Source organism: Enoplosus armatus, chromosome 3 (genome assembly GCF_043641665.1).
Source record: "Enoplosus armatus isolate fEnoArm2 chromosome 3, fEnoArm2.hap1, whole genome shotgun sequence".
NCBI classification, from domain to species: domain Eukaryota; kingdom Metazoa; phylum Chordata; class Actinopteri; order Centrarchiformes; family Enoplosidae; genus Enoplosus; species Enoplosus armatus.
Window position 1 is genome coordinate 1,498,616 of NC_092182.1, and position 20,644 is coordinate 1,519,259.

A 20,644-nucleotide genomic window follows, 5' to 3' on the forward strand; every position below is an offset into this window, starting at 1 on the left:
CAATAACACTGTGAGCACTGTAAATACATCATGACAGCTTCAGTTTTCAAGAGCCTTCATCGTGTCAGTAGTGGCCAACGACTAACGGGCTGATCCTTCTGGACAGCCTGGATAATAAATCGGCGAGTGAATACATCGCCGCCTCATTAGCGCCACGGGCGCCCACACTACGGAGACATCGGTGGCCTGCGAACATCAACAACGTCACATGCCGCAGCCCGTGTCTGGACGTTGTCTCAGGTGGCGCAGATGTGTCTGCCATGTGTCTCAGTGTGGTGTGGGGGCAGGTCCGTGTTCGGCCAGACAGAGTAATGATGGGCGAGCAGCGTGAGGCCCGGGCTAATCAGTCCAGACAAACCCCATGGGAGCTCCTTAAGCGGACAGATGTCTCTTTATTTTGTGGTCAGGCGGCGGCGGTGGCGGCGGCCATCCCCGGCGGAACACGTCTGCTCTCTCAACAATAGCCACTGATAAAAGTGTCCGAGCTGTAAAATGTGTGCGCTCGTTCCCATTGTTTCTCAGGTAATTACTCCTGAGCGTTAAGCTGCATCTGACCCCCCCCCCCCCCCCCCCCGGCTGAACCTCATGTTTGGCAAGCACTCCTGGAACATGCTTCACGTAACAGTGGGAAATCACACTGCTTCCAACTGTAGCGTCAGTGTGAAATAACGAACCCCGCGCAGCTATTTCTCTGATTCCTCTTTTGCAAAATCAAACCGGGAGGATGTTTTGCGTCTTGAAGACATTCGGAAGTTCTACGAAAAGCAAATCGGCTGAGCAGTCTTCCCCTGTTTGCTCATCTGTCCTCACAGCTGCTGTAATAATGAAAAAGGAAACATACCTTAAACCGTAAAAACCTTGTTCCTTGTCGGGATTAGAAACAGATCCCACAGACCGCGTCAACAAAAACAGGGATAGGTCAGCTTCAGACATCTCTGTCTTTTTAAAGTAGGCTCTCGTGCCGGAATTCCACAAAAATAAAATAATGCTTTACGTCGTCGCTTTTACTTTCAAGCGTCTTCTTCTCTCAAGTCGACACTGTTTTTCTGAAGACAATGCTTATAAATCATGCACGGTTTAGCTACATGCAGCCTTTACTTTAAACAATGTTTACTGAGCTTTGAAGGATGCGGGACTGGACATGAAACTGAATGCGGCATTGAAAGGAGTTTCAAAGTGAAGCTCAAAGCTGAGCTATTTGAGGCATTCCTGGCTCCATGATTCGTTTTTTTTTTTTTTATCTGAACGTACACGCTGCTGTATGGGATTAGCATACTTTAGACGTATTATACTTTGGGGTGAATACAATGGGTATTACATCAAGGAAATAATGCATGCAGGAAACTGCAAAATCTGATCACAATGCTCTATTTGACACCCCGCGGAGTGAATCCTCTGATGTAGCTGTTTTTAATTACAAGAAATAAGCTTCATGTTTGGACAGGAATTCTCGCAGTGAAGTGTAATGAACTCTGCTGCGTGTGTGTGTGTGTGTGTGTTTATTCATGACTGGATGCTTTTATGCACGAGAACAGTGTGAGAGACGTTGGAAATGTTTGTTTTAACTGTTTCTGGTGACATAAATTAGGTTCACGTCCTCGTTTCACAGCAGCGTGAACATGAAGCATATGCAAATGTTCCGTACCGTATATATATAGTCCAGCGGAGGTTTGTTGAGCTGAAAAACAAAAGCTCATTGTCAGTGGCTTTTCTTCAAAAGGCGCAGAGAGAGGTTTCGGTGTGTGTGTGTGTGTGTGTGTGTGTGTGTGTGTGTGTGTGTGTGTGTGTGTTCTTGGCCGTCCATGCTAATATGTGGATGAAAGCAGCAGGGCGAGACGACTTTGGGGTCTGACGTGGAGGCGATGGGGAGGCTGACGAGCTCTCGGTGCCCCTATAGTGCCAAGCAGCAGCAGCTTTCCTCACGGTGCGTTCATCCACCGACTGAGCTCCGCGCAGACCTGTGTGTGTGTGTGTGTGTGTGGGGGGGGGGGGGGGGGGGGGGATGCTAATTGGAAGTACGAAAGTAGGGGCTGATTTTTTTTTTTTTTTGCATCAACAGAAATGTGAGGTTTAGAAATACGAAACGCATTCATTCAATTATGGGGGATTTAATGGGTTCCTGGTTTAACACACGTTTTACACTCATTTCCCCCCCGTTGATGACACTGAATCGATGCCATTTTTCTCCTCCGAATAAGTGGATGGTAAAATGGAGATGGTTTTGAAGAGGAGTCATTACTGGAATTTTATTTTGGTTTTCTGTCACCGAGTGACTAAAATGGCCCACTGATTGAATTTACAGAGGCATTCACAAAAGCTATTAAACGTCAGCTTCGTTAACCAATATCGCGTCCGTTAGTGATTGCACGATCAGCTTCGCGTGAATAACTCTCTCTAACTCTTGACTCTCGGAACGCCAGTGTCAGTCGGGCCTGTCAGTCGGTGCACCGCTACAGTCCAGACTGAAATATCTCAGCAAATACTGGATGGATTGCGATTGAACGTTTGGTCATTGAATGTCTCAGGGGATGACTCCTACCAAATGGATTGGCACAAAATGTGGTACCCCCCCCCCCCAGACGATGAATCCTAATGACTCAGGTGATGAGGCCCTGACTTTTCCTCTCAAGCCGCCCGCTCCAAGTGAATGTCTAGGAGTAATGTTTGGTACGGACGTTCATGCCTGCCTCAGCAGCGGACATTACATGCAGAAAATGAATGGGATTTTTATTAAATTTTCTAAACCCTGAACGCCCCAAATGCTCCACCATGCTGCTCCGTTGTGGCCCGTGAAGAGTCTATCTTCATAAACGCTCACTCTGTCGATCTGTCACACTTCTATCTGTCAAATCTATCTGTGGACTGCGCCCGGTCTATGAAAGCTATTCACAGAATGAACCGTAACTTTCCCCAGGCCCCAGTGGAAAAGTTTCCAATCATAAAACGGGCTACTGTACGCCGGTAACGTGACTGCGCCTCTCCAGTCAGCTGTAGAAATCGTAAAGGCGCCTTTGAGGCCCGGTGCAGTCTACCATATGTTTCTGTATGACTGTGCTTACTGTGTTCACTGCGCTCTTCGGGGGGGGCTTCTGTCCGTTCCATGCAGTGTGACAGACACAGAGGATTTACTGCAGGACTGTTTTTATTCCATCAGTCTTGCGTGCGCTGATGCATACCTTTGCGTGTCTCTGGGCTGCAGGTCCGGGTGTCTCCGCCGAAGACCTGCTGCAGAGCTGCTGTGCCTCTGGACAGAAATGGGCCGCAGAAAATGGCCACTGCGACCGCATGCCGCTGCGGAGCAACGCCAAGCCCTCCACATGCAGGTAAGTGACGTGACCTCAGTGCCAGACTGCAGTTTTGCAAACATTTCTGGAAGCTGCTTTAGAGGAGGACGAAATGTATGTAGCATTTGTCGGAGATATCATTTCAATGGTTGGATGAAACATCAGTGGGTGGAGCCAAACTAACCCCAATTCTAGTTGTCAGACAGGCGCAAGGCCTTTTTGCTTTTTCACTGTCCTGCAGTGCAGCTTAAAATTGCAGCTATTTAAAGGGGCATCACACCAATTCTACACATTTTTGGGAGCTTTTTTGAGGTCTGATGAAAGATACCGTAGTTATTTGTGAAGTTGTAGGATCCAGCTTTCGAGGGGCATCACTCGTACTACGAGCAAAAGTCGTTGCTTTGATTTTGACCATTCTTTTTTTTAAAATGCGCCTCTTACAAGGCCGCTAACTGTGTGGAGGTGCTAAATTACTGGAGTGTCCTTTTAAAGTTGTAATCCTTAAGATTGTCCTCATATTAAACCCCAGTTTTGTCTTTTTAGCTAATTCAGTGTACCTGCATTCTCTTTTCTCTCTCTAGATGTAGAAGAAATTATATGTATCTCTCTCTCTATATATATATGTATATAAAGTTTTCAATGTTATAAATTACGTTGATTCAACTAATTGCAGCGCTATGGATAAAATTGTATCCATAGCCTCTAAATTACAGCTGGTCTAATGTCACTTTTGAGTTTAAATCTGGCCTGTTTGCCGGACTAAAAAAAGCCCTGAAATGCCCTGCCATTTTGTATCATACTTTTGCGTCAACGTGATTTTCATTCAGTGCAGTGTATAAATGGATCTGTATGTGCGTGTGTGTGTGTGTGTGTGTGTGTGTGTGTCAGTGTCGCAGAGAAGCAGTGCTGCCTGAGCTCTGTGAAGGAGAGCCAGTGCGAATCAGGCACGACTTCAGCCAGACGAGGTGACGCCTGTGAAGTGGATGAGGAGGACCGGTGCGCAGATGACTCCTACCAGGTCCATTCACTGCCTCACCGCCACGAGAACTCTTACAGTAGTGTTATGTTTTAAGACATGATGATCATTGGGCTCGCACATTTTCCAGCCACGAAGTCCTCCATAAAACAAACAGCGAATTGATTCAATCTTGTTACGTCTTCCTCTAAAATAGAAGTGAAACTGTTTGGCGAGTCAGGTAGGGCGTAGACTCACCGCTTCAAATGGTTCAAGACAAAACTGGACAGCGTGAACAGTTCAAACCATAGGCAGCGGTCACGTACAGACAGGAACCCTTTGGAGGGTAAAACTGAGTTTGCCGAGTTTTGCGTTTTAGACTTTAAACTGTTTAATCAATCCCCTGGAATGCGCTCTTGTTTTGGCCAGATTTCAGATACCTATGCCAGCAGAGAGGCTTTTGTAAAGGTCAAACAGTTTTTCGTGTTTGTGTTCATTGGCAAACAGGTTGAAATGTATTAGCAAAGAACTGCCAAAGTCTCCCATTTCTGTACGCATCCTTTTAGACCTGCGAATGCTTCCATATGGAAATGGGACTCGTGCCTTTGTTCAGAGTCAGTCCAAATAGCACTCCCTGTTTCTCCAAGAGGAAACCCAGCGGTTTGGCCCTCAAGCCAGCTGTTCGTGTGTTGAGGCAGCTGAACCAAACCGTTGTGCCAGGCCATTGTTTTTGAGGAAAGTTAAAAGAAGGTGAAAGTCTGGTTTTCCTCGCATGACATGTGGTTCAGCTTGAGGCGGCAGCTGAAGCCCTTTGCAGTGTATTAACAGGGATGAGCTAGTCTGCTTGCCTGTTTAGCTGTTATGTCCCCCCCCCCACCCCTGCTGTTTACTAGACGTGGCTAAAAGTGGAGGGCCGTTTAAGAGAGATGGTGATTAGAGACGTGGAGGACACCCCAGTGACGCACCCCTAATAGGCTCTGCTGTTGTGTCTGGTCGGGCAGGTGTGCTGCAGCTGCTGTGCTCTTGGCTTACGGGTGCGCAGTGAGGGACGGGGTTGCGATGCCCACCAGTACCTGGGCTACCCGTGCGGCCACATCTTCCTCACCTGCTGCGAGGAAGAGGCAGGTCCGAGCCAGATCCCGCTGAGGAGAAAGCAGAAGCCTAGACCAACCTCTGTGCCTAGAAAAGGTATCGTTTCACTGCCATGGAGCTTCCAACATGGAAAACACATTCATCACACCCATAGGTAGTGTTAACCTAGCACATTTGCTAACAAAAAGACATATAACTCATGGTCCATTGAGAAGATGTTCCGGAGCTTTCGATCATATCAAAATTGATGATCCTCATAACCAGATGGAGTTTGCCTGGATGGATGAGAAGTCCTTGAAGTGCTCCAAAAACACCTGCTATTCTCTGACAACTGGGCACACTTTATGTGCTGGTGAAGATCATTTGGTATGATTGAAAGCTCCAGAACACCGACTAAACGGACCTTTAGGTGAGAATTACATTCAAACTGCTTTTTCCAAGCTCAAGGATGAACTTCGAACCTCTTAAGATTGTAATTTGGCCAAATCAGCCACGTGGCCCTGGGATTCATTCCCTGTTCCATGCTACATGCTATGCTACGCACGTTGCCCTATCCTTATTATCATAGCATATTGTTTTTACAGTCGAAATGAAAGGGCAGCTGGAGGAATGAAAATAAACTGCTTTAGGTCGGACAGTTTCCAGCAGCCTCTCCAGTCTAAGCAGGAAAAACATTTCTTCGATCCCAATTCATTTATTAGCCTAATTTATACAACTTACTAATACCATTACTTGCTTAAATGGCGCTATGTATGATAGGGTATTTAAATGCCGTACATGCGTGACCATCATAACCTTCATATTAAATTGTATACAAAGACAATGTCCACCTCAAACTCATTCACAAATGAATAATTTAAATGAAATTGAAATGTCAACAATACCCTCACTATTCCATGCACACACAGGAAGAGGAAAAAGCAGGAATACAAGACATACGTTTCCTTCACTGTTGTATGTCGGGCAGAATTAGACTGTCAGGGCCTGAAGTTAAAAATCCTCGTGTCAAACTTGTTACCATGTTGCGTCATAACATTTACAAGAATGAAATACCCGCTGAGGTTCTGTCATTGTGTCTGGCCTCATCTCAAACACGCCCAATACACCTTCAAAATAATGTACCAACCAGAAACGGTGACGCCAATTACACAGCGACTTCGGAGTGATGCTGCCAATCAAAGAGAAAGAGAAGGCGATACAAAGGAAAAGATTGAACATCTGATTTTCCAAGATCTTTCTCACGCCGTCTTCCCACAATTTGCAATTTGTTCGATGGTTTGCAGCTGCGAATAGATTCTCCATTTTTCTTACAGTAATGAATTGCAAAGTGGACAATAGACATTTTGAGGATACTTCATTTTGTTCAGCCTTTCCACCGCAAACCCCAAATCCTGCTTTGAATTAGTGTGCAGTCTGGTTTTGGGACACAACAAGGGGGTCTTCAAACTAGATGTACTATTCTAAAGCTGGCCTTCGAAAATACATTTGCCATACATACCTTCAACAAACCTTGCGCTGCCCTGCAATGTAGACTTGTTCCGGGTTGAGCCACCGCCATTGAAGTTTATGTCGGAGGCAGCGCTTGGGCCGAGTTTGATCTTCCAAAAGACAGATGCTCTCGGCTGATTGGTCAGGAGTCGCGTTACCATTCGGAGTAATGGGAAAAGATTTATGCAAGCTGGGACGAATCAGGAACAGATGGCCGCTCAGCCGGCTGTCTCTGTACTTGTGCCAGCAAAGTTTCCCTCTGTCTCTGATCCATCAAGGGCCTAATGCCGGTGACATTTACATCAATGAGTTGTCAAAGCGGCTGAGGTTCGGGATAAACATGCCTCAACGCAAACGCATTCCAATAGCCATTTGTATCCCCTTATCTCTGCAGAATCCACTTCTGCTTCTGTTCTGAATGTGACCTACATATACATATCTTGCTCGCAGCTGTAAGCTCCACGAGAAGGGATTCGCACGTCTTTCATCGATGACATCAGAGGTGTGATGGGGGAAATAAGACGTTAAAGGATTGCAGCACGACACCACATTCGTTAGTTAGCCCGTGCGATTAAATCCTCCTCAGAGGAGCTAAGGCCTTTTCAAAATCAAAATCATTGATTTGAGATCTGGCGGGCTTTTGTTCAGATCTCTTTAGTTCGTATATTGGGACCAGACACGCAGCATGGTGCCGCATGTTCATTATCAGTCAGCCTTCGTGGGTTGTCCTTTAATGGGAATAGCTGTATCCCGGTATGATGGTGAGGTAAGGTCAGTCTCGGCGCTGCCTTACTTAGCCTGTTACTTCATGCACAACATCAGAGGAATTCCTCCTAATCCCGCCCCTTTAATAGGCTCCGTTCTAACCGTCGACTGCAGCTCATTTCCTTCAGCTTTAAAAGGGAAATTTGAATGATGTCATATTCTGAAGTGGGAATCAGTTAACCTGCTGAAAGCTGTTAAAGGTTTAGGAGCTGTTCAAGTTCTCAGTTACACACACACACACACACTGTCTCTCTCAGGATGCATGAAGGATGCCTTTACTTTGTGAGCGTTTTATGGAGGAACATATGGATGAGAAGCACTGTAATTATTTCTATGGGGGATATGTTTTTCGGCCTTATGACTCACCGCCTTTTAATTAAAGCAGGAAACGTGTAATCGCCTTGCTCCTCTGAATTTCAGCCCGAGGTAATGACTGTGAGAAATATTTGCTTAAAACCTTTTGACCCCCCCCCCTGTCGATTGTTTTGGGTGCAGCAGACACCTGATTTAAAGGACAGGTTCACATTTCAAGCGTAACATGAAATACCCACATGGCCATATGTACATACAGAGTTATTGGCTGCTGTAATTGTTCATCAAAAAGACAGATTTAATTAGACTAACTCAGACCGCCAGCGCTTCATACTGACTTTGGCTGAGCCGAATGCATTCACTTACATTGGAATCGCTATATGAAGGGATGTCTGCACAGCCTTTGTCTATGTACACGTGAGCACGTCGGTATTCACCATTCACTAAACCCCGCCCCCTTAGTTACTGTTGTTACGCCCTGTCAAGCGTTCCGTTTCACGTGTGGCGTGTACGACGAAAATGTTCGAATATCACTGGGAGATGTCATCAGCTGTGGCTCGCCGGCGTAAGCCGAATGATGACGCTTTTAAAAAACGGGTTTTAAAAAACAAAAGAGGCTGTTGCAGGGTCTTAAATGTGCACTTTACGGCTACATACGTGACGAAATGCCAAAGACTGAAGCTAAAGCCACATGTCCCAGTCCAAAAGTCCACAGTCTCCGTAGAAGTCATGGAAATAGTGTATTGCAGTGTAGAGCTTGTTAGCCCCAGGATTATTTATAAAAATGTCATTTTAATGTTGTCCGTTCTAACGAAAACACTATATTTGGATGCTTACTATAGAAAAACCCCAACAGGACAGGTAACACACTGGTTATTTATGCATGTATAATACTAATGTTTGCATTTTCAAACAGTGTGCTTTACATTTACAAGAGAAAAAGGATTCGAGGGGCATTTGGCTGGCGCTGCTTGACTGTAAACCTCCCAAAACTAAAACGAAAGAGCCGAACGCAGCCGCTATTGTTGCTCTGGACTCTGATACGCTTGCTCCCCTGTGCTCCCATAGGGTGGATGTTCCAGTCCTGGACAGGAATGGACTTGTGGTTAGTTAGTATGCATGCTCGCATTTACACGGTGAAATCCATTCCTCAGTCCTCCTCACTTTTGCTCTTTGTGTTTTTGATTTTGGAAATGTGATTAAAAAAAAAAGAAAACTATAAATACTACGGCCCTGACCTTTGCACTTACGATACCGGTGGTGTTTGATAGTCATTTAGGAATTGAAGCTCCAGATAAAGGTATCACTTGAACACTTAAACGTGAAATCGGAGCAGACGTCGTGTCGCGTCTTCAAGTCAGTTCCCGCTCTTTCTCTCGCTCCTCCCCAGTCTCAGACGGCAAGTTCCCCAAGGAGGCCTTCTCCATCAGCGCCACCGATGAAGCTGCCAACGCGGTGGGGGAGCAGGAGGACGTGGACGAGTGTCAGCTCCACCCGGGCCAGCTGTGCCAGCACGCGTGTACCAACACCTGGGGCTCGTACCGCTGTGGCTGCCACCAGGGCTACGTCCTGCAGCAGGACGGACACTCCTGTGCACCAGGTACTGCGGCGAAACCTGCTCCTCCTGTTAGAAACATACCAGGGAAGCTCCAATGTTAAAACTCCAACCAAGTGAGCTACAGGGCGCCCGGAGCTAGTCCGTTCTGATAGATATTTCTTTTAACCCTAACCCCTAACCTTTGCAAATGTGGTTAAAAATAAGGTAGCGCATTCTGTCTGTCTTATCACAAAGACTTTCGGTCCATACTTTGACCTGGTGGTTTTACTACGATACAGATGCTTGATTAGGAATCACAGTAAAACGTCAGTATTTTGCTTCCAGTAAAAGCTGAAAAACAGGAATCTTAATTTTGATTGTGTGTGTGTGTGTGTGTGTGCGTGCATTCAGGGTCATTTGACTGTGATTATGCTGCGGTTCAACTAACGACTGATTTCATCATCATACTCGCGGCACTTGAGCAAGAGCCGTTTAAACAGGCTCATCAAAATTCCCCACAACCTCGAGCGAAAGAAAGATTTGTGTATTCGCAGACCTCTTTCTGCTCTAGAAACGAGTTTAATGACAAAAACATCCAGCCTGGCTCGAATGATGTCTTCATTAGGAAACAGATATTATGTGGAATATTACTCTTTTTCAAACTTGGTTCCACGTATTTTAGGAACACGTGAGTCAAGTCACTCTTGCAGTGGAAGTGTGAGTTTCCTTTTCGGTGGTTAGCCGCCGAGCTTCATGAGCTGACGTGTCCTTTTTGGGTCTCTGTTGTCGTGTTTCCGTGTGCAGTGAGTCCCGACGAGGACAACAGAGTCAGAGAGGACAGTCCTGCTGTGGTCCCAACGGAAACTACTACCACCACCACCACCACCGCCGCCGCTACAACCAGTACAACCACCATCAGCCCTGCCCGCCCCGATCCTTGTGCAGGTAATGCCGACATTACACTCAAATTAAAAACACGTATTCGCTCGTAGCTGATATTTAGATTGAGATGCAGGCGCAGCTTTTTACAGACTGCCCTTCATCTGGTCCTATCTGACTCATCAAGTCATCATGAATTTAATTGTACCGCTATAAAAAAAAAAAGGCCCCTCGTGTTTGTATGCCTTTAAACTTTGTTCAGTACAACATTATTTCTCTGGTGTTGAAATATGGTACAAAACATCTCAGCTCGACTCTTTCGGGTGCCTTTTTTGTGCCAGTGATCAATTAATTACCTTCACAAGCAGCCTCCCTTTCCCAACGTATAAAACAATACTTACACTCTACTTATACTCGACTGTGCTTGACTAAACTTCCGAGTTTGACCAAAACGGTGGTCCTTATGTAGAAATTCCACTACGGTGCCTCTGATTCTGATTCTCTGATTCTGATTCTAAAAGCTAATGTCCATAATCTTGGCACTTCCTCTGCGTTATGTCCCGTGAAACTAGTTCCCTCAGCAGTCAATATTATCAGTTGATTATATTGATTCACATGTTGTTGGGATATTTACTGGCTGCCGCTACGGTAGCTGTTGGAGGCTCCGATATTCACTTCCTCATGGATCCCTCCTCGGTTGTGTGTTACAGCTTTATGTGTAATGGGAGGTGTTGGGGGCTTGTCCAGAGTCCGGTCGGCAGGATGCATCTTGCTCAACGCATCAGCTCTGCTTTTATTGAAACAGAGCATGTAGGCCGGGCGCAGGAAGAGCTGACATGATGTATCCAACCCCCTCACGAACTGAAGTATGAACGGGGGACAGTCGCCTCGCTGCCTGCAGTTTCACTGTTCAAACTGTTCAGTCATAGGTGATCCGCTGCGTTCACGCTTCATGAGCTGAATCTTGAACAAGCCAGGGGGAGATCAGCAGCGCAAACCCCCGAGCCACGGCAGTCTCTACTCCAGGCCGCAAACAAAAAACCCTGCTCTTTCCAAACGTCTCTGATTGTTAGTTATAAGGATATCCCGATCAATGTATCGAGCGGCCCTCCGACGCTTCGCCGCTGCACTCAGCTTTAGCAGGGAATGGGTTGGAGAGAAACTGTGGGAAAACAGCTCCCGGCCCATGCCTCTTTGTGACAGGACTATCGAGCTGTTAAATAGAGAGAATTGATTCTGCTGTGTTGAATGCGAGGGGCTCTTTCCTGCGGAAGAAAGGACGATCGGTGTTAGGGGGTGGAGGCGAGGTCCATGAGGAGTAGAGCAAGACAACGGGGCGATGAATTACCTGGACAGCAGAGAACCAGCGCGAAGGAGGAGGAGAAATTTCAGACATTGCGAGGGAATGACGATTATGACCACCAGTTTTTGTTTCTTGCAGAAAATGGTCCTTGCAGTCAGCAGTGCACGGCGGTGGCAGGCCAGGCTCGCTGCTCCTGCTTCCCAGGGTTCTCGCTGGCGACAGATGGACGCATGTGTGAAGGTGAGGGCTGCCGCTCCTTCTTGTCACGGCGCCGCTGGCAGTAATTGGAGCGGCTCACGTCGCTTGCGCGTCTCCCTTAAGCTGTCTCCCTCAAGAAGGGCTTTGCACAAGGTAACAAACAACCCAACGCCCTCAACAACACCACTCAGCCGCTGTATAAATGAACAACAGCAGACACATACAGCCGTGGCAACAGAACAAAAGTGCAATGGAGCGCTTTGTCCGGCGATCGGGACACGTTTTAATTGGATGCAGTCACTCATGAAGGAGGAAAATGCGGGTCTTGTGATAGTAAACAATGCGTTGACTGATTGGGCTCCCACTTCCTGGTGGTGGAGGCCGTCGCCTGGAGCATTAGTCAACCACAGCCAATTACTCCGGGGCAGCTATAGCTGCAATAACAAACACTGCACATAGCGTCGGTGTACTTAGCTACCTTCCCTTCATAAAGCTCTGCGCGATAACAGCGGCACCTCTGACGGGTGACGATCACAATTCACAGCTGCAGTTTGTTGTTGCTTAAATGACAGTAATCGAGCACTGGCTGCCTGGTGCTTGCAAGTGTGTGCGAGACACACATGGAAACACAATTGTTTGTATCGTATCTTCTCATTATAAACCAAAAAAAAAAAAAAAATATATATATATATATATACAGTGCTTAAATGTATTAGCCCACCACCCAGTTTAAGGTGTTTGCCCCCGCTGCCCTGAATGAACAGTATTGCTGATTACCAAAATATTTGATGTCTCTGTAATGGTTAATCCACCAGTATGTGCAAGCCAAGCTCTTTAATCAAAATGATGTCTTTAATGCTAAAATATAATTATTGTTGTTATCCATGAATTCGCAAATTTACTGTTTTACAAAAAAACAGAAAAAAAAAGAGTAAAGCACGTTATTATTTTTTGATTGAGATGCCAAATTATAGTCATTTACTTGCATTCCTGAACAGAAACATTTGTTTTAGTGGTTGCAAGAATGGAAGCTGTTATCAGGGCCAAAGGAGGTCGTACAAAATATTAAGATGTTTGGTTAATATATGTTAATAAGGACTATTTAGTTGTTCCAGTTTGTTATTTGCCTAATAAATAACAATACAGTTTTTAGTTTGAAACAAGTTTTTGACAGAATATTTGTGTTTTGTCATTTTTATGACAGGTGGTCTAATAAATTTGTCAAGCACTGTGTATATATATATATATATATATCCCAATAAGTACCCAATTTCCTATATACATAAATTACATTTTATCAACAAATCCCATGAATAAAATCAAAACCAACAATGCATTAGTTGGTCTCTTCATACCTTTCTACTTCCCTTCCCTGTCTGGAGCTCTCAAGCCAGTCTGTTCCCACTGAAGATATAAATCTTTAAAAATGGGTCACAAACGTATTAAGACTAAATACTTTAACAGCTGTTGACTGTAACGAGCTATCTTTACTCAAACAGGAGGAAATAGCGCATTTGTTGGGGACTGTTTTCAACTGCAGATTCATTTCTAGCGTTTACTGTTTATATTGTTTGGTTAGGTACTAGACACTGTGGATTACAGCTAGATTAAAGCTACACGACTCAATATTTTTTTTTAAGAAGCAGCAGGCCAAGCGGCATGTGTGTAATGTGAGAAGGGTTGCTGACCAACCGTCACCGAATGATCACCCAACTCTGAAGCTTTGCAGAGCTTTTTTTTTTTTTTTTTTCAGCCTGTTTTAGCTTGATTGTTTTGGTTTTGCTGGCCCCCCGCAAGCTCTCATCAGCCCCATCAGTTTCCAGTAGCACCAGGCGGCTGTTTCCGGAGACAACGCTCTTATAAACCTTCGGTACCCGGGCCTGCCCAGCACCACAGCAGACAGACAAACATCCGGCGGGCAGAAGCACGTACGTGTCGCTGCGTATATATGCTGGAAGTTTAAATAGGCAATTGTTTTCTTAACACGTCAGCCATTACAACTTTATGAGGTGATAATGCACTCAGTTGGCAGTTTATTAGGTGCACCTAGCTAAAACGAATGCAGTCTATTCCAACGGTCCTGCTGTAAATCCTACCTTTATGAAGGGCTAATGGTCAGTTTTTTGGTCAAGCTGTTTTATGCAGGTGTTGATTCAACTTTATGGTCATTTTGCATAACGCTGAGAGGCGTTTCTAGTATTTAGGCTTCCCTCACTGACGTGAAGTATTGATCGATATAACGCATTGCTGCTATCTAAGGCTATCTGAAAGGCCTGAAAGATAAGCTTAAAGCTTTTTTTTTTATATCCTGCCTACATTGCTGGCAAAAATGTCAAATTCGATATATATATATATATATATATATATATATATATATATACAGATCAATGCTCACCAAGTAAAGGCCTGTTGGGGGCGCTGGAGCTGAGAATCAAGTTAACCTTAGTGTGGAATCACATAGATAGATAGGCCGTCGACATTAAACCTCTCCCCAGAAGAGAATGCAGTTGTTAACACGGCTCAGACCATTTTCCATGAATGGCCGTACGGTAATATATTTGCCGCAGCAGTTAGTAAATTGATCCATGAATTTACAACAGGGTGAAAAAAAACTTGGCAGCAATGTTCCTTTGTGGGGAAAAAAAAAAATTATATATAGTCCACCTCTGAAAGTCAATACACACCAGCTCGATAAGTGTTACTTAGAGAAAAATCCCCTCTTCCACCACATGGACAGAAATGGACAGGCAGGAAGTGAGTGATGTTAACATGAAAAGAGTTTGCTTATATATATATATATTATATTCTCAGATGTGTGCCGTGTGCTGTGAAACCCGCAGTTGTGACAGCGAACGTATACGCTGGAAGTGCAGCCCCTGGCTGAGTTTATTTAATCTCTCTGTCCGTCAACAGACGGGATAATACCTTCTGGATGCATGCGCACGCAAGCAAGAGTTGGTGTTTTCCTCTCCTATCACTCCGTTCAGTCAGCGGAGCGAGGACTTTCTCTCCCCAAAGTGTTCCCACATGTGAAGATGTGGGTGGCCAAACGTTTGGGTTTTCTCGACTGGAATGAAACAAAGCAAATAGCACTGCAAGCTGTGAGTGTGTGTGTGTGTGTGTGTGTGTGTGTGTGTGTGTGTGTGTGTGTGTGTGTGTGGGCGTTTGTACATTTGATACAGACGGCAGGGCAGAGGATGGAGATCAAGAGGATGTGAGGTGTTGTCCACAATGCACATGTTTGTGCAGCATCTTCCTCTTCTCCACCACAACCACCACCACCACCACCACCACCACCTCGCACGGCTCCAGGCTATAGTTCCCAGTTTGTTTTGGTCGCCCCGGCACATTTCAGGAAATGAAGAAGAAAACTGATAAAAGATTGTGGCACACATTAAAGGACCTGAGGAAAGTCCAGACTATCCAATAGAGTAATCTGAAATCTGTTTTAGCAAATGTGAGCCCCTTCTCTCTATCAAGAATACTGCCGGGATTAATCCATCATCATGACTGTGTGTGTGTGTGTGTGTGTGTGTGTGTGTGTGTGTGTGTGTGTGTGAATAGTTAGGTTAGTTGGGTTAGACAGTTAATCAGTGTTCTGACTTGATTTCTGATTTCTCGTCACCAGGATGTGAATGGTTCCCCAGGCACACACACACACACACACACACACACACACACACACACGAGCACACTGACCATCCAAATTCAGACATCATGGTGGTTTTTAGATTGACACACGCGACGTGTTCCCACACGCACCCGTTCACACTCGGAGGACTGTTGCGTGCAGGGTTTGGATTTGTTTTGCATTCCTCAAAAGTGCATGAAGCCTGAAAAAGAGTGATTCCGTGGATGAAGCCGCGGACGAGACCCTGCACTAAATAGCCGTCAAGGCTCAGTGTGGTCGCGGTGCTAACGTGGCCTTTTAGGTTCACATGGCTGGGATTGCTGGAGAGCGATACTATTCTGCTCCACCAAACCTTGGTGGACGATATTATAACTCCGATAGACCGCATTGTTTTCAGACTGGTGTACCCGCCCAGCGAAAACAAAGAGAAGGCTTGTGGTCCAGTTTCAACTTCGTATGGAGGAGCAGCTAAAGCAGCACGGAGAGTTGGAATCATAGGGAAGAGCCGAAAAAGGTGAAAGTCCTCGATTCTTCTGCGGCGGTCCACTTACTCCTGGTCGATGACGTCCCAGTCCATGCTGTGACTGGTTCTGGTCTGGTGTTCACAAACAGTTGGGTGTCGGGAGATTTGGGTGTGTTATGTTGTGTCGAGTTTGTTGTGAGTGAGCTCAACATGAGGAAGTTACAGAAAGAATCTCTCAGCAGGCAAGCAACACCTTCGCCGCCATCGCCGCTCTGTCGGAAGCGAACGTAAACGCAGCGAAATAACTTTATAAGTTACCTGGATGTAACTCCAGTCCAAATCACATATAGGGTTCATAGTTTCGGTTAAATTTTATATAGTTATGCAGCAAGTTAAACCCCAGAACTGTGTTTGGATGGTCGTATAAACAGGATTATTATGGAGAACTGATGAAATCATATAAACAAGACGAGTTGTTGCCTCATAACCAAATCTAATTGAACGTAACATTATTAATCGTTCTATAAAACAAACTCGCTTTTATTGTACTAACCCTAATATTGTAAATTGTGTTGTTGCCTGACAGAGTTATTGTGTGGATCATCGTGTCGCAAAGTAAAATCACGCGCCGCACTGGTCGCACATTGCATTCCAGTTTTTTTTAATGGATAAAGCCTGAAAACATATATAACTTTGTGTGGTACATCCTCCTGACTTCCCTTCCCTTTGTCGCTGATGATTTGGAAATGCTGCCCACAGCTTGAAACAGGCGAACAGGCGAAAGGCTGACTTCATCCACCTCAGCTTGAACTTTTCAAAAATCGTCCACTGGGTCCAGTGTGGAAGAACAACGCCTAAAAGTGCCGCCTCTCAGACATCTCGCTGTGCGCGGCCCCCTCCGGTGTCTCTTGATGGAATTCTTCTAAAAGTGCTATCTCCCCGCTCCGTGTTTTTTTTGTTTTTTGTTTTTTTTTTGAAAAATAGAGCCTTTGTTTTCACCTTGCATTGGATCACTTCACTCCTCGCGACTGTGTAATGTGGCTGTCCCTGGGGATCAGGTCAGGGAAGGTAGGGACCTTGAGGCAATAGGCCCTTTTATTTAGATCCCCCCCCCCCTCCCCCTCTTCGAATGACGCACTGGAAATAAAGCTGGCCACCAGAGTGGAAGGGGAAGGCGACTTTCTGCACCACTGGCAACACGCAAACATTGGAAACAGTCCCGTCCATCCCGAGGCTTGACGGAGAGCAGGGCCCAGAGGACAAGGTGCTCGGTGTGATTTGCCCCTGGAAATATCCTCCCTACAATGAAGACAACAGATGTCTCTCGGCTGGGGAACAAACAGGGACATTTGCGAAAGGCGGGCCCCCGAAACAGGAGTGTGTCACCACTTGCACTGCACGTACAGCACGACTCCCCGTAGACTCTCCAGAGCATTGCACAATGTCGAAGGGGAAACTGTTAATTTCAGTGAGTAAGATGAATGTTTTCGCTGCAGCTCCACGGAGGCGTCACATCGCCCGTGCTTGTGTAGTTTTCTAATACAACCTCACGAAAAAGAGCTGCAGGATGTTGCTCACGCACCAGTTACACGCTGAAAAACCTCAGATCAGTGTTTTCCCCTCGTCCCGCTCCCCGTAGAAAGGTGTTGCGAGGCGCACAGTTCACTCAAATTCCCGGCGGCAAAAAGCTTTGAAAGTCAAGAAAGACATTCCGGCGAGGGACTGCCAACAGAAACACAGGGCAACACGGGAGAATGCGTCCTCCTCTTGTACTTGCCTTTTGTTTTTCCAGCCTTGGCAGATTTGTGCAAGACCTTTTCGTCAGGTTCCCTGTGGGACGTGCCGTGTTTTGGGGGGTGATCTTCAAAAACCTGGATGACAGCCACACTACCATATGCACACGAACGCACAGATACACCCCCCCCCCCCCCCCCCCCAAAAAAAACCCTCCAACCCTATCAGCGCACCCAGCCAATCGGCCCCGCGCTGCGATGCACGGTGTCATAAATCAACGGCGCCTGTTTCCTGGCCGCGGTGCCATTTGACTGATAAAGATTTAAAGGCTTGCTACTGTGTATTTTAATTTCACACAAACAAGCATCGCCAGCAACATCACTTTGCGCTTTTGCCAAGACCTGATATTCTAAATGTGACTTGGGATTTACAAAGCAGTCACTGTTCAAAGTTGCTCTGTTCCGTGAGGGTAAAGTGTGCAGTATCAGCGGGACGGAGAACAAATCTTCATTTAGTCCGTTTGTTTTCGTTGTTGACGGCACCTCCTGTCTGTGGTTATTCCAGCGAGAATGCCATTGTTTGTTTGTTTTTTGTTGTTTTTTTGCCAATGGCCAATCAAATCATTTCATTTCAAACATATTTGCATAAAGTGGTAATCACCAGCATCACCATCGCTGACGACACAACTCAAACGTCGACTCATTTTAGCTCCTTGGCTCACGTAGATTGTGCTGCCCCTCAGATTGCCGAATGAGCTACCAACCATTAACGCTTTGCCGGCTAGATTAGCGGCTAATTAAAACAAATCAGCTGTAATATTTAACTGCTTAAATACCTGATTTTTAAAGCAAGTGTCTCAGTCTGAGACTGTCAGACATGACAGCTTCCCAGCTGGGGGATTTCCACGCAGGCAAAAGCAAAACATGTAATTTCCTGGTATGCCTCAAACTGCTTGACGTAAGAGTGACTTCCTTTGTTAGTTTCGTCAGCATTTTTATTTTTTTTTTCTTTGCTGACGTCCATCTGCTGCTGACTCATTGAGCCCCATCATGGTGACAGTTAGGACCAGTCATGGGGAGGATGAATTACGCACAGGCCCTCTCCACCAACAAACTGCTTCGCCTCACGGTCACACGCCCTGGCGTCCGTCTCCCTCACCCTTGTTCTTCTTCTGCAGATGTGGACGAGTGCGCGACCAACACCCACAGTTGTCGGCCCAGCAAGCACTGTGTGAACACAGTGGGCTCGTTTATATGCGAGCTGCAGGTAACCTGTCCTGCAGGCTACCATCTGAGGAACAGTGTTTGCGAGGGTGAGTTCATTGTTCCTGATGTATTTCATTAAGCCAATTTACCAGCAGTCATTTCCAGAGCCACTTAAGTGGTCTGTGGAAATGCTGATGATGTCGTCTTCAATAGGCAGCACAGGACTTCTTAGAGTCCTTTTTTTAGAACAGGAATAAGACAGAAAAGACGATTTTTGTAGCCTGGGTTATTTTCAGTGACAGCATTTGTGTGTCAACATTTTTGGAAATACACTCATCTGCTTTCTTGCCAATAGCTGGATAAGCAGATTGACACCACTCTCATCTGTTAAGCCAGAGCCAGCAGACGGCTAGCTTAGCTTAGCTTAGCTTAGCTTAGCACAGACCGGAAACATGGGGGAAACAGCTAGCCTGGCTCTGCGCAAAGGCCATAAAATCCACCTACCAGCACATCTAAAGCTCGCTAATTAAGACGGGTAAAAATGTGCCGGACTATTTGTCGGCCAGGTGCATTTGCTTCCTGGAGTCTCTGGTGGTTGCCTGGCAAGTAAATGCACCCGGCCAAGATAAGACGAATCGCGGGTCCGTGACGAGACGCGAACTCCAGTCTCCTGCATGAAAGCCGTAGGTGCTACATGCCCATTCACCGCCCTGACCGCTGCACCCTTACTTTACACCTCACTACACATAAGGCACCTCCTTCACTGGCATTGGACGTTGGCCCTGAACATAAATCACGAGCTGCAGATCAGTCCAATACGAGAGACTGGGCTGCGATGCATCTAGCTGAGACCCATAACACTACACTGATATGCAGCTGCAGCCCACAACTTGCCACTTGTGTTTGTGTTGCCAGTTTCTCTGCGGAGGATCCGGCAACCAGCAGCACCACCGGCTCAGACCGAGGGTCGCTGCGTAATAGGCGCTCACGGATGCACGCACAGGCTATTCTGGTCCTGAAGTTTGTCATCACGTCCCCTCTATTGCACGTTCTAATTGTTTTGCCAAAAAAAGAAAATAACACAAGACTGCAGTGTAGCACATCATGAATAGGTGTTGAGGCTATTGCAGCGTCTGATATATTTAGACAGTTCATTTTCACCCTCGGTCCCTGTCCCAAATCCTCAGAGCAACGTGTCAAATTCAGAAAGTGATATTTAATCATTCACAATAGAGATTCCCCCCACACCGTGGCAATTGTTTGTCCGTGGTCATGACTTAAGCTCAGCTCAGTCGGCGAGGCTTCATTAAGATTTATGCCAATGTTTTTCTGGCCCCAGTAGTGATGTTTGTGCTTCAGCAGATGCCCAGGTTCGGTATGTGACAAGATAATCACCCGGAGAGGCAGCATTGCGCGGGCGGCGAAGCACTTTGAAGCTCTGTCATCAGCACTTGGCACCAGGGAGGACAAATCAGTGTAGCTAGATAACGAAGGTGAACATTTAGTCGGCCATCCAACGTGGCGGGGAGAACCAATTAGATGCATGAAAGAAAGGAGAGACCTGTGGTGTTGGAAATGTCTCCCTTCTGATGATGATTGGTAGAGAAAACCCCCCCGAAATTAAGACCTTCCGCTTGTGTGCCACGGGACAAGTTCCACAGGAGCTAATATAATGTGAGCTCCCGAGAAACGGGCTCGCACAAAAGAACAAATCCATTTAAACTCCATCCATCGCTCACGAGATTCAATTCAGCTGTCATTTAAGAAGTTTTGTTCAACTTCTGTTAATTGCATGAGT

The 20,644-nt window shown here is 46.1% G+C and overlaps 1 protein-coding gene across 1 annotated transcript in view; it reads left to right on the forward strand.

The window, feature by feature from the left end:
* fbln2 (fibulin 2) overlaps nucleotides 1–20,644 on the forward strand; it is a 50,580-nt gene that overhangs the window by 17,715 nt on the left and 12,221 nt on the right. The window contains exons 2-8 of the mRNA XM_070902780.1: nucleotides 3,200–3,323; nucleotides 4,173–4,302; nucleotides 5,241–5,427; nucleotides 9,287–9,496; nucleotides 10,238–10,378; nucleotides 11,754–11,855; nucleotides 18,819–18,953. Of these exons, the coding sequence (XP_070758881.1) occupies nucleotides 3,200–3,323; nucleotides 4,173–4,302; nucleotides 5,241–5,427; nucleotides 9,287–9,496; nucleotides 10,238–10,378; nucleotides 11,754–11,855; nucleotides 18,819–18,953 (1,029 nt within the window). The remainder of the gene's footprint in view (nucleotides 1–3,199; nucleotides 3,324–4,172; nucleotides 4,303–5,240; nucleotides 5,428–9,286; nucleotides 9,497–10,237; nucleotides 10,379–11,753; nucleotides 11,856–18,818; nucleotides 18,954–20,644) is intronic.